This window comes from Periplaneta americana, chromosome 12, assembly GCF_040183065.1.
Source record: "Periplaneta americana isolate PAMFEO1 chromosome 12, P.americana_PAMFEO1_priV1, whole genome shotgun sequence".
Taxonomy (NCBI): Eukaryota; Metazoa; Arthropoda; class Insecta; order Blattodea; family Blattidae; genus Periplaneta; species Periplaneta americana.
In genome coordinates, this window is record NC_091128.1 from 68,730,994 (window position 1) to 68,746,010 (window position 15,017).

The window sequence follows — 15,017 nt, forward strand, 5'->3', positions numbered from 1 at the left end:
CTCCCTATCTGTCTCTCTCGACGCAAACGCTAGCAGACTACCGCTTTCCGAATTGCCGTCGACTCTAGTCAGTAGGTAGAGAATGGAAGAGAACGGAGCAGTTGGCGAAGAGTCCACAAAAATTATGATCATATTAAAAATCCAAGTGAAATGTATGACGACGTTATATGCAGTGGCGAATTTACAATTCTGCTGCCTATAGGCACCCGAATTTCCTGCCCCACTTTTTCCTTAATATGCACCCCTCCACTTTCATTCTTGATAAAAATGGGGGGGGGAGAGGGAATGCGCTGTATCAGAGATACACCGGCATTTAGAATACGTGACCCAGTTTCGGGAATAAAACTGCAGTTGTGTTGGTTTAAATGTTTTATTTTTGTTTCGGTTTACAGATGGAGAGTTTGCGTCTATGATAAGAGAAGTAATTATGAATTATGAATTACGAAGTGACATTCCGAAATTAGTACCGACTCACAACAAATTTTTTACTATGGTTCACTCAAAGTGTATCGTACGTGTTTGTATCACTTTGGTATTGTAGAACTCGCGACTACAAATCAAAGGAATGGTCACACAAGTCTGTAGCTGTTCTCGATGCCGAGACATTACTGAAAGAAGCAGCGCGGCAAGGCTTATTTTATACGCAAATTCGGCATCCTTATGTTCATAACGAGGGGAGGTGGAGTCATTGGGCATGATTTAGTATTCAACTAAGGCTCATAGTGTTCTCACAGTTAGCATGTGAAATTCTGCCTTTTTTGTTTCACCGCGGATTCCGGAATGCGTGAATTATAGACCTACTCGCTGCGAGGAAATACCTATTCTACTTCAAAACAGGCTTATGAATTTTAATCTATACTTATTCTAAGGCAGTGCTGGTCATAAGAGGGGAAGTGAAAGGGATGGAGAATTCTTCGCTCATGTCCTTTGCGCTTATAAACAAACGCAGAGTAAGGCTCTGTGCATCAGTGGTGGATTTTAGGTGACCAACGAGAGCTGAAAGTTTGTAAAAGCCATGATGTTCGCTTAATACAATCCATCACTGACCTTTCTGTCTGCTCGTATCGCACCAAAACATTACTGTCTCACCAGGGAAAGGTGAAGTAGGGAATTAAGGGGTGGTCTGTAGTGACTCAATTGAGTAATTAACACCCAGACCTGTTCTAAGGAGAGAATTGGAAGTTGAAAATTACAAGATACAGTATCAGTTTTCAAACATATTTTGCCTTGCCTTCTGCTGAGCAAACTGATCAATTCTTTTGGATAAGTCCATTTTCTCCAAGATTTTGGTATCTATATAGATGATAGCTAGTGAGTTGAGACGATCCTCAGTCATATTCGTGCGCTGATAATATCTTTTACTCTTATTACTCGTGAGCATATCTTTGATTGAGGTTCTGGCTGATATGTACTGTATATATATTATCAGGCAGTACAACTCACTTGACGATATGTGTCAGAGGAAGAACAATTGTTTGTATGCATCTGAAATCTGACTAGTGTAATATGTAGCTAGTCTGCGATGTATGCAATGGAGGGGGGGGGGGAGAACTGCCACCCTACGTCATTATCTCCTGGCCTAGTTGCGTTCAGACCTGTCTTCGGGCAGTTAATTAACTAAACAACTCGTGAGTAGAATCCTGCGTTTGGTCACTTTGAATACAAGTCAGGTGTACGTCGATCATATTGCGTAGCTTCGCTTGGTACGGAGAATAAGTTGCGAGTCAGCAGCTCACGCTGCAGTGAAGCGTCTCCGGTACTGTGTTAAATATAGGTTATTTATTCGTGTACTGTTGTGTTTAGATAGCTTGGCCGGTCATAACATTCTGCGCAGTAAACCAGGCAAGTCCATTTGATAGTGATAACGGAAAAAAGAGGTGTATAGGTTAGTCACTCTGCAGCTCCTGTAGAGTTCACCTCTATTCCTGTGGAAGTACGTAATATACTAACTATTGCAAAAACATTAATATCGTAACAAATGAAGGTATAGCAATTTACTTTATTAAGTGTGAAAGAGTGAAAAGAGAAGACTGCATTATGTTAAATATGAGTGTTTTGGATAGCAGTGAGTGAAAAACTGTGATCGCCCATGAAGTGTAGGTTCGTGACCAATTTTTTCAACATAGCTATAACTTACGTCAGCATGAATGCAGTTGAGCTCCTTCCCCCTTCCTGTCCAGCTGAATATGCTGAGAAACTGACTCACTCCACATCACCCCTACTCAAATGTTTGCCCATAACACCGGCCAAGCTATCTAACCACAACAGCTACCTGTTTTTGTAAGTCGGTGAACAATTGAAATAGTACTCATGTACAAAATATCACATGGATTTAATAATAATAAAAAAGTATATATTTAAAAGTAGCTTACATGTAAGAAATATAATTTTTACCAGAGATAGACAAAGCTAAAAAAAATTCAGGAGCCACCACATTTTGTCCACACATGCAATGAGGAAACCATTCGAGATAAGATAAAACTATAATTAGTGAAACATATTAAACAATGTTAAATATCTATGCAATGCAAACAGACGCTCTCAGAGACGCTCTGTGTTCTCCACTGAAGCTGTGTAGTGACAATATCTAGAGATTCGCAACAAATGTAACAACATTAATCTAAAAAGCATATTCTTCTTACAACCGCTTTGTTAACATTATGTATTAGTCGTAGTGACATCAAAGAAATCGAACCACATAATTTTTAGTCGCCATGGCCACCTGGCGCTCGGAATTTGTCTACCCCTGATGTTTAGAATAATTAAAACACATCTATTATAGATACGCCTACTTTAGATCTAATTAAAAGTTGGAACTAAAGAATGAAAAAACATAAATGTCAACAGAAACTTGAAATTAAACGAATTATGAATGCGTGCTTTACGAGACTCTACACATTACAATCCAGACTGGACTGTAAACATTTTAAATGTTTCAAATGATACATTTTCCCTCCTTTCATGTCTTCAACTGTACACGCCGAGTCCTACTGGGGGCAGTAAAAACAGAAACGAAAACGAATCAGTCACCAGCAACAAGTTAGAAAGAGAATATAGAGTGGCCAAGTTGTCCTGTACAGCGCTCTTTGAGTTGTCGCCGCGAAACTCGTCTGCTTACAACGTTGTGTATACGGAGATATAACTACGAAAAAAAAAAAAAACAACATGCCTCTTGTGTATGCTACATATAACTGCAATATCAAAAGGAAAAAGACAATTGATATATCATATTTTAGGTAAATTTTATGAAGTTAAGTCCATTAATTAGAAGCATTTTTTCATTCGTAAATGTGTAACAAAGCCCGGCATACATACCGTGTGTACTACAGTATTTTTCTTTTCTTTCAGATTCTCTTTAAAAAGAAAGAAACTTGTGAAACGGTGAGTAATAAATATGAAATGAGACAAATTGTGTCCCTCTGGGCATAGCTTTTTGTGTTCGCGACACTTCTTGTGTCCTTCCTTATGCTTATAGAAGACGATGTCTGTGGCTTATAAAAAGTAGACCTATTTCGAAGACAAACGATAAACCAAATAAATGGTTCACTAGTAATGGACTTAAACTAAATACGGATAAAACCAATATGCTACAATTCCGTTTCAAACCTAGTGAAAAACTAATAGCATAAAATATTAAAATTGTATTTCGACACTCGCATCCAAAATTCCGCAGACCTCTTGGGTAGGCCGTATTAGTGTTAGTATTTTGACTGGAAGGACATGAAAGAACATAATTGAGCACCCACGTGCAATAATGGGGTAAGTATGAATGTATTTCGTAACTACTTACCCCATTATTACACGTGATGCTCAGTTATATACTACCACCACCACCACCACCACCACCACCACCACTACTACAGTGGCGTGTGGATCTTATTGCATTAGGGTAGGTTCTTCATGCATGCTACATAGGTATACAACTTACAATATATCTCGAACACATTGATAATTTGATATTTGATATAATTTTAGTGAGTTCTGACATCAAACCAGAGCAGCAGCCAGGAGGAGGGTAAGAAAGCAGAAACCTTCGGAAACTAATGATAAAATAAATTAGTAATTAAATAAATCATACCTTATTTACTTGAAAGTGACCTCCATTCTGCGTTCCTTTTTAGAAAACTCCTCAATGACATCGCTGTGGAATGTAGGGGATTTTCGGATTTGTTTCAGCTTTTTCTTCTCAATGGACATCAAGGCTAGACTGCTCAATCTTTCTTGACCTTGATTTGATCTTTGAAATGATTTAATCCGCTTAAGGGCAGAAAATGACTTCTCAGCAGATGCAGATGTGCTTGGTATGGTCAAAATCAGTAGAGTCAATTTGTACAATTCGACAAATGCTGTGTGGAGTTGTTTTGATTTTAAATGTGTTACCAGTTCATGAGGGTATTTTCCAAGAAACTCCTCCATTGAATATAGGACTGTCAATTCATTTTTTAGACGGACTATATCAAACATTGCACTGTGCTGTACATTCAGCGCATCCAGGGCGGAATTAGGAACATTTAATTTATAAGACTGAAATTTGGTTGGGTCAAGCAATGAAATAAATTCCAACTGAGGGAGATTTCCAAACCTATCTGTAATATGGTTTGTCACATTGTCTATTATTTCAAAAAAATATTCTCCTGTATTTTATGACATCATTTTCCAGGCATTTTCTTTTTCGCGGCACTTCTTCACATTCGACTTCATTACAAACATCATTCCCTAATGCATCAAATCTATCTCTCTCATGCAGAACAATACGTTTTGTTTCATTAACCTTTTCTACACAGTACAGAATATCCAAATGCTTCGTCTGAAGAATGTTGTACAGAATGTCAGTGTATGCATACAGTAGATCTTTGATAACACATTTAGAAGAAATTTCGTCTCAATCTCTGAAAGGAAAGACAAATATTCACGCGCAAGAGCAACATTCACTTTCCCAATCTGATGAGTTGTCGAGTATATTTTTAAAAAGGTCTAGCTTCAATTCACTATTCTCCTCTACAACATTGACTATTCTGGAACAGAAATTCCATCTTATGGGTGCATTTCTTGGAATTATTCTGTTGGAATATCAGTAAGAGCATGCGTGAGTTTTGTAGACTTGGAGAAGAAGCTACTTAGTCCATTCAATGTTTTAAAAAAGATCCGGCACTCCTTAATACTCATAGCTGACTGAGATAAGACTAGATTTAGGGCATCTGAAACAATGAACAAATAGAGCTCTAGGATAAATGTCTTGAACTTTGGTTTTAAGTCCATTTATTTCTCCAGCCATCACTGCCGCACCGTCGTATGTTTGACCAACTACTCGTATTACGAGAGTAGAATATGTGTCCTTCAGTTATAGTAATAAATGAACTCATGTATACAACTTGTGTGGCTGGACTTGTTTTTACTCATGAAATTTCAGAACTCTCCTAAGGCTGTTGCTGATCACTGGTCAACAGTGATTTTGTTAAATGTACAATTTCCGCTGTTTCTTACGTAATTGCATCTGCTGATTCCAAAAATGAAGTCAGCATTTTTCTACCACCAATCATTTTTTTGTAATTTTAGAAAAAAATTATATACTTTTATTGCTATACACAGTCCTTAAGATGCTAATGGAAAGAAAATATTTAAAATATTTCATTTTATTACTTTAGCATTTCCAGCACGTCCAATCCACCTCTCACCAAATTTCTCATTTAATAGTTCACATGTACGTATTGCAAAATGTGGTGGTGCACCATCCTGCTGATACCACATTTCTCTTCTCGAATTCAAGGGAATGTTTTCCAAGAGGGGAAGTAATTCATGGTGATCTATCAGAATAGATAAAATAGAAAATATTTAAAATATTTCATTTTATTACTTTAACATTAGGGATCATCAGTGTGGTTTTAGGCGTAATAGATCGGCTATTGATCAGATTTTTGTATTCGACAGATATTGGAGAAAAAATTGGAGTATAAGGGTACAGTACATCAGTTATTCATAGATTTCAAAAAGGTATATGACTCGGTTAGGAGAAAAGTATTATATGATATTCTTATTGAATTTGGTATTCCCAAGAAACTAGTTCGATTAATTAAAATGTGTCTCAGTGAAACGTACAGCAGAGTCCGTATAGGCCCGTTTCTATCTGTTGCTTTTGCAATTCACTGCGGACTAAAGCAAGGAGATGCACTTTCACCTTTACTTTTTAACTTCGCTCTAGAATATGCCATTAGGAAAGTTCAGGATAACAGACAGGGTTTGGAATTGAACGGGTTACATCAGCTTCTTGTCTATGCGGATGACGTGAATATGTTAGGAGAAAATCCACAAACGATTAGGGGAAACACGGAAATTTTACTTAAAACAAGTAAAGCGATAGGTTTGGAAGTAAATCCCGAAAAGACAAAGTATATGATTATGTCTCGTGGCCAGAATATTGTACGAAATGGAAATATAAAAACTGGAGATTTATCCTTCGAAAAGGTGGAAAAATTCAAATATCTTGGAGCAACAGTAACAAATATACGAGTAAATGACACTCGGGAGGAAATTAAACGCAGAATAAATATGGGAAATGCGTGTTATTATTCGGTTGAGAAGCTTTTGTCATCTAGTCTGCTGTCAAAAAATCTGAAAGTTAGAGTTCATAAAACAGTTATAGGCTATTACCGGCTGTTCTGTATGGTTGTGAAACTTGGACTCTCACTTTGAGAGAGGAACAGAGATTAAGTGTGTTTGAGAATAAGGTTCTTAGGAAAATATCTGGGGCTAAGAGGGACACCTGACATAAATTAGGAACATTAAATCCAGACGTTTGAGATGGCCAGGGCATGTAGAACGTATGGGCGAATCCAGAAATGTATATAGAGTGTTAGTTGGGAGGTCGGAGGGAAAAAGAGGCCGAGACGTAGATGGGAGGATAATATTAAAATTGATTTGAGGAGATGGAATATGATGATAGAGAGTGGATTAATCTTGCACAGGATAGGGACCGATGGCGGGCTTATGTGAGGGTGGCAATGAACCTTCGGGTTCCTTAAAAGCCAGTAAGTAAGTAAGTAAGTAAGTAAGTAAGTAAGTAAGTAAGTAAGTAAGTAAGTAAGTAAGTAAGTAAGTAAGTAAGTATTACTTTAACAAGTGACATATAACTTTTGATCATTGTTGCCTGTGAAGTCAGAATTAATAAAAAATACATTTTATTTCTCATAAGACTGCGAGAGTTGGTATTAATTTTCAGTTGAGTTGGAACTTACATTCATGAAACAAGTTTCATAACCTGTGTTTTCCTTGTGGTAAAAGTATCTTATAAAGTGAAACATACCTCGAAATACTGTATAAATATCACATAAACAATTTTTGTTACATTTGTGATTAGTTAACTTTGAATTTTATTACACTAGTGTCCACACCTGTGGAGTAACGGTTAGCACGTCTAGCCGCGAAACCAGGTGGCCCGGGTTCGATTCCCGGTCGGGGCAAGTTACCTGGTTGAGGTTTTTTCCGGGGTTTTCCCTCAACCCAATATGGGCAAATGCTGGGTAACTTTCGGTGTTGGACCCCGGACTCATTTCACCGGCATTATCACCTTCATCTCATTCAGACGCTAAATAACCTCGGATGTTGATAAAGCGTCGTAAAATAACCTACTAAAAAATTACACTAGTTAAAAGAGCTTACGAGTGTTCTTTTGATTGCAAAATAGATGAGAACATGAACTGGGCTCCTGAAATCTGTTGTGCTCCAAGTGATTCTATTAATTGATTGGCTAAAAGAATCCCGTCATATTTCTTTTCCAGTTCCAATGATATTCCGGGAACTTAAGGATCATTCAACAGATCGTTACTTTCTAGATCAGAAGATTACAGAATACTTTTCAGCGAGCTGATTCAGAACTATAACGTGATGGGGTGTCATATCTCTCAAAATAACTTCTTGAATTCTCATCTTTTTTTTTCTTTCCTCAAAACCTTCGGATAGTGAGCAACGAACATGGGGAGCGTTTTTATCAGGATTTTTCTGAAATGGAAAGGCGCTACCAGGAAAAATGGAGCCCAAATATTCTATCAGACTACTGCTGGACACTCAAAATAGATGTTTCTTAAGCGAAGTATAGCGAAGTTGCAGTGTCCAGTCGATCAGTCCTAGTGAAATGGAAGAGTACACGAGAGCGGAATATGCAGACTTAATTTTCGAATACGGATGAACCATTGGGAACAGTAGACAAGCTCACAGATTGTTCAGGTACAAGTACCCACGTAGGAGACATCCGGCCTATACCATTTTTCCACGACTGTTCCAAAGGTTATGGGAAGGAGAACGTGGTGCCAAATTACAATTCTATTTCCGCACAATTATTTTTGCTTATAACTTTCGCTCAGTCATTTCCGAACCAGGGTTACTTATCTCAAATTGATACATGTGCCCTTCCCCATCATCCCTGAAAGTTAGTAACACCAGCCCGGAAACCTCCTGTATATAATACGCGTGATTTTTAATACTAACAGTTATGTGCGAAACTAGCCTACTGCAGATTTTCTTTTTGCAATATTGACCGAAAGTGAAAAACAGTATGCTTACTTCCAGCAGGATAACTTCACTGTACATACAGATGCTTTCGTTAGAAGCATTAGAAAAAGTGTTTGATGTTCGCGTAATTAGTCCGGGATGTTGGCCAGCTCGTTCCCCGTATTTAAATATTTGTGATTTTTATCTGTGGGGAAATTTAAAACAGAAAATGTATGCGAACAATCCACACTTTTTTGAAGATCTGGAGATTGAAATCAGGCAAGTGCTGAGTGAAATTACAAATAGAGAGTTGCAGAAGTTTTCAGAAGTTCATCCAAATAGGTGAGTATCATTTTCTACATTACGTTTTGTTAAAAGGTAAGATCAACATAACGTTTTCTTATTAGCTCTTATCAGCGCATAATTTTTTCTGGTATATAGGCCTAAATCACTGCCATTCACCGCCGATTCGTTTTCCTTCCGTGCGTGAGAGCTGTCGCATCTCCCCACTAAACATGCTTACAATGCCGGTAAGTTGTATGACATCATGTGCGTCAGGAGTCACACGACAGCTGAACTGTGGTGCAAGGTGACAGACCAGTAGTGAGTGATTTCATAGTCACAGTGCATGGCGTGCGACTCACAGCAGAAATTCCCAAGAAAATCGAGCCTTTTTGGGAAAGGTACATTACGACCCTTTTCGATGCAAAGTACAGTTAAGTGAAAATAAAAGAAGCCTGCAATACACGAGGTTTCGTTATTTCCAAGAAAGGCATACTTAATAAGAATGGTAAAGCTCGAATGGAATTAATTTGTATCATCTCGTGGTGTGCGGCGACTTATGACAAGGAGTGGATTTCCTTGCTTTCTCCACTCTGGAATTAATCCCATCCGAGCTTTGCCAATCTTATTAGGTGCACACAAGATGCCTTTCTTGGAAATAACGAAACCATGTTTTTTTTCCAGGCTCCTATGATTTTCACGTATCGGAAAGGGTTGTTATGTATCTCTCCCAAAAAGACTCGATTTTCTTGGGCATTGCTACTGTGATACACCGTGCACTCTGATTATGAAATCACTCACTACTGGTCTGTCACCTCTCGCCGCAATTCAGCTGTCGGTGTGATTCCTGACGCACATGACGTCATTCAAATTCGTTATCAGAGATCGGAAACAACCCTGTATATGCCGCGCACTGTACTTCTGCAAACAGATGACATAAAAGTGATATTTTGTTCGTAGTTTTGTTACATACGGTGTCGTTTCGCAACATCCCTATTCACAATATTAAAATAAACTTTTAACACTTGTATCATAAATAACTATTTTCTGCAGCTTCATCATACCTCCTCCAATCATAATGTAAAATAAACTCGTAGAAAGAAAGGCGTATAAAAAGTCAATGACAATAGAGGAAAAGAAAAGAAACTGATGAACGCAAGAGGAGGAAGGAAACGATTATAGAAATAAAAGGAAAGGATTTAAGAAAATGAAAGCGGAAACTTTACTTTTGCTAAGATAGAAAAAGAGAATAATAAGGAGTAAAATAATGACAAAAGAAAGAAAACTTGTACCAAAAAGAGGAAAGTAGAGTAAAAAGAGAGAAAAAAAGAAAGTAAGAATACGCGTATAAGAAAGGCAAGAAAATAAGGAATAGAAAAGGAATTAATAGAAAGGAGAAAAAAAGAACTAAAAATAGACTATATGAAAGTTCAGGAAGGAAATAGAGAATATAACTTTGGTTGGACTGAGTAATGCGGTAGTAGCAAAGAAAGGAAGGAAAGAAGGAAAATACATATGTAAATAAGGGGAACTATCATGAGCTTGTGAAAGGAGTGGTAATATGTTAAACAGTGGAAATAAACTGAACGATATTTCGAAATATTAGTACGATCAATAGAATGGTATAAATTATAAATAGCAGGGACTTAATGAGTAAATGAGTGTGAAGTGAGAAGTGTTAAGGGGATGCGCTATTGAATTTTCTAATTTCTACATTTTAAGAGATAATGTATTGAAATTTTAACAGCATATTATGATCATGATTATGAATTAATCAAGAAAATTTCAATGATCGAAGTCAAGAAATAACTCTTTTAAAAATAAAATTTGAAAATAACATCATTGGAATTTAGCATATGAAGAGTAAAATAAAAAAAAAACCATGACATTTCTTCAAAAACGGTCATTTTTCAGTAGCGCATCCCCTTAACTGAAGTAGAGTTTGGAGAGGTGAGACGAACTGTTAACGTTATAGTTATTTTAAATGAGAGCAGAAGTTAGAAAGGAACGTTAAAGGAGCGCGATCGAAGAAAGAAATAACATATTGGTGATATGATAACTGTGATCAACAGTAAGAAAGAAACTTAAAATTTAGAGTTAAGGTAGTAGCAGTATCAGAAGAAAGATTAGAATACCGGTACCATATTTCCAGAATAGGAAATAATGGGTGTCCAAACGCCTATAGAACCAAGAGATATTACATGTCAAGCATGCTCTGCTAAGGTCAATAACTTTCCATATAAAATAGGAAAAACGACCTTAAAGATTATGCGTTGCGGGTTGCTTACGCCAGGGGTTACTTCATGCGAGGTACGATTGGACATCTATGGGCTAAATTGACAGACAAATGCAAATTGTGAGTTATTGTGTGATCTTGATACAGAAATGTGGAGACACACCATAAAATAAATAAATAAATAAATAAAGCGAGTAAGCGGGTAAATAAAGTTACTCACCGAGTCGGCGCACCATTGGCACCCCGACGTACGGATGCAGTCCCTGCACTTGCGGTGCGTGTAGCACAAGCTCTTCTTGTCAGGGGCCTCCTGCGTCACAGCGGGGCCCAGCAGAGCCGCGAGCATGCACAGCACGCGAATCGTCCGCATGTCTCCTAGCAACTGAGAGCAACTTCCTCGTCGCACCGTCCAACCAAGCTTTCCTTTTCCTGTTCACGTACGATTTGTCGAAATACGAAGAACTCACGTCAGTTCCTGGCTATGAAGTCTTTTGCCACACGTTTACGAGAAACGATAATGAGCTTCACATCTTCGTTACCAAAAACGGGAATCCGGAACTTTATGCAAAAGTGTGGGTGGTTAGACACACTGAAACATCGTGTCACAAATTGTGGTGCTGCGAAAACCATATGGGAAGGAGCAAAAGCTTTACTAGTAAAAGTATGGCCAGATTTGCAACTACATGATTGGTTCCAAACATTATTAGTATTAGATCCACCAACAAAACAAAACGAATTTGTAACTGTATGGCTTGCTTCAGGATTCCTGCACTACCAGTTGACAAAGTCCTTGCACAAAATGGAAGAATTCTTACATATGTTGAAAGAAGAGGGAGCCAAGTTGGAAATGAAGGACGACAAGTCATCCCAAATTTTAAAAGAACTCAAACTATTACAACTGAATAGCTCACTCAGTTTAGTTTAACTCAGGAATCACAAACGTGTTCCCCTTGTTGCATTGTTTTCTAACCATTGCATGCTCGCTCATTGGTAATAACATTAAACCAACAGTGAACATTATTTAGTGTACATTTTACCTCAAATTATATTTAGCATTTAAATGTATGTAAATATGTTATTATTAGTGAAATAAGGGGAATTTTGAGGTAATAGATTAACTTAATTTCAGTTATTCTCAGTTTGAAAAATAATGTAAGTTTATTATTTATTTATTCAACATCACAGTTTCTTGTAATGTAGCTATAATGATAAGCCAGGAATTACTGTATGATTTTTTTTATGTAATTCTAATTTTACAGTTAATAGCATAGAACTTTAATTCTGTTAACTATTGAAACTATATGGTATATGTTGACTCTGAAGATGAATTAGATTGAAAAGTCCAAGCCATGAAGTTAACTGAGGTTATTGACGATAAGTTTCGAAATAATTATACTCTCAGATTGCGTTGGTCATCTAGGATAGCAATGTAGTTTGCTCTTGCAACACGTTTAAGAATGTAAAAAATAATTCTGAACTTGTAGGAATTAAGTTTCACATACTGTGTTGCGTGGTGAAATTTTAAGATCACTTTTTGAAACTGTTTCAGTTTACATAATGTTTGAGATAATGTTGTAAGAAAGATAAGATAATATTGATATTATGTTTAGTGTCAAATTTCTGATCTTTCTAAGACGATTAGATATGTAAAATTGAGTTTGAAGAGAGAACATTGAATTACTGATGTCTCGGGATTCACTTTGGAATGCTGTGTTGAGAATTTTTTACAAGGTATTTAAGATCAAAAATTTATTTTCAGAATGCTTGTTACCATAATGCTTTTTGTAGAATTGTTTTGTGGAATGACATCTTTATTTGGGTTTAAGTTACCTCTGAAATAATTTTATGAAGTCTTTGTTCTGTATCTGTTTTAATAAAAAAAAATGCGGTATCGTATTGTGAAATACGTAACTAAATATAGGTCCCAGTAGTGTCCGAGCAAAAAGTGTCAGGGTATTAATCGGATCCCTATAATTGCGTGACATGTTTATGCTCTCCGTGATTGTTATTGTGAGCATGGTTGGGATGGTAGAATGTTTGGAAATTGAAATACAAGTTCGATATATTTTTCATTTCCGTCTTCATACTCTCCTCTTCGCATTTTAATTTAATAAGGTGCAGCTTTCTCGTTACTATCCATAAACGCTTTCTCATTCCACGAGGCCTATACAGCGTTCCATAATGTCTGACAGGCGACGTAAACATTGCCGGCAGAAGAAGAGAGAAAGATACTTGCTAATCAACCAATGGCAGAGGTCTCATTTCAGGCTTGTCTTGAAGTTTGGCGGAGGTAGAACGCTACAGACCGCCCAACTTCAAGATATACCTCGAATGTGACATCTGTCATTGGTTGATCAGCAAGTACCTTTCTCCCTTCCTTTACGTTCCCTGGCAGACATTGTGGAACGCAGTATAGTCTCGAAAATACAATGAAAATGATAATCGAAACGATTAACGTATCAATATGCCGCTAATGAGTTGTTTGGAATTGTAATGAGTAATAACATTGATGGTAAATAATAATAATAATAATAATCATAATAATGTCACAGTAGATAATTGAATTCGTTAGGAATTTAATATTACAGTTGAACACTTTAGAATTAAGGCTGGTTCACAATAAACCGGAACGGAAACGACAACGAGAACGAGAACGGAAGTAATGTTAAAGTTAATGTATTTAAATGCGAGCATTCACAATTAACTATTGTGAATACTCACATTTAAATACATTAACTTTAACATTACTTCCGTTCTCGTTCTCGTTGTCGCTTCCGTTCCCGGTTTATTGTGAACCAGCCTTTATACTATGTTAAATTAACTGTTTCTGTTTTATACTAACCGCATTTATTAATCAAGCCCATTTGTGTATGAATAATAACATTTTATTAAATTGAAATTAGGTTTGATATTTCGTTAAGCTTTTACGTAGGTATTAAAATACGTTTCACTTGAACATTTTCCAATTCCATCTGATACCGAAATCACAGATCTATAGCAATTATTGTTTAACACAGTTCTCTTGTGATAAAGATATAAATCACTGAAATAATCATCAAAATGCATTATTCATTTATCAATTATTACGTCAATTGTTTTGATGGGATATAGCAGCTAGCATTTTATAGCTCAAGTTAAAGTTAGAGTTTTTGGAAAAAAAGATATAAATGTCCTTTGTATTAAATAAAAGCCGTATTGTGGTCTCTAATTTAGTAATTTAGTTAAATTACACATTATGCTGAAGCACATACTTGGATTTACAAATTTAATGTGAAAGAAGAAGAGAAAACACAATTTACTAGCCCTTAATGCGACTTTCAACTAGTAACACTATATTTTATAGATCAACCCAGATTTTGGCATTTGCCGATCATGTTGCAATGATCAGTAGAACCATGTCAGCAATGGAAGAGAATTTCATTTTATTAGAGGAAGCAGCAGGTAGAATGAGCATGGCAATTAACGAGAATAAGACAGAGTATATGTTTGCCGGTAAAACGAGAACTCCAATACCCGAAAGGATAGTCATTCAGGGATACACCTTTCAGAGTGTAAGCCAGTTTAAGTATCTTGGATCTATTATCTCACAGGATAATAACATCTCCCCAGAAATAAATGCAAGACCGGTAGCAGCGGATAAAAGTTATTCTGGCTGTTAAAACTTCTGAAGTCGAGACTCCTTTCGTGAAGCATCAAAATCAGCTTGTATAACACCTTGATTCGTCCAATATTGACTTATGGTGCAGAAACTTGGACGACGTTAAAATCTGATGAAAATTCTCTTGCATCTTTTGAAAGAAAGATACTTAGACGAATTTATGGCCCAGTTAATGATAGAGGTAACTGGAGGAGATATAATTACGAACTATACGAAATGTTTTCAGGCCATGATATAATTACCATCATAAAATCCTCAAGAATAAGATGGCTGGGACATGTTATGAGGATGGATGGAAAAGAAACACCCAAAAAACTTTTATTGAATGAAGCAGGGGGATACAGAAAACGAGGAAGA

At 36.7% G+C, this 15,017-nt stretch overlaps 1 protein-coding gene across 1 annotated transcript in view; it reads right to left on the reverse strand.

Annotated features, from left to right (window-relative positions):
- Nucleotides 1–11,395, reverse strand: part of LOC138710534 (integrin beta-PS-like) — a 111,973-nt gene extending 100,578 nt beyond the window's left edge. Inside the window, exon 1 of the mRNA XM_069841499.1 lies at nt 11,223–11,395. Coding sequence (XP_069697600.1) covers nt 11,223–11,372 — 150 coding nt within the window. The 5' untranslated portion in view covers nt 11,373–11,395. The remainder of the gene's footprint in view (nt 1–11,222) is intronic.
- Between the last annotated feature and the right edge of the window lie 3,622 nt (nt 11,396–15,017).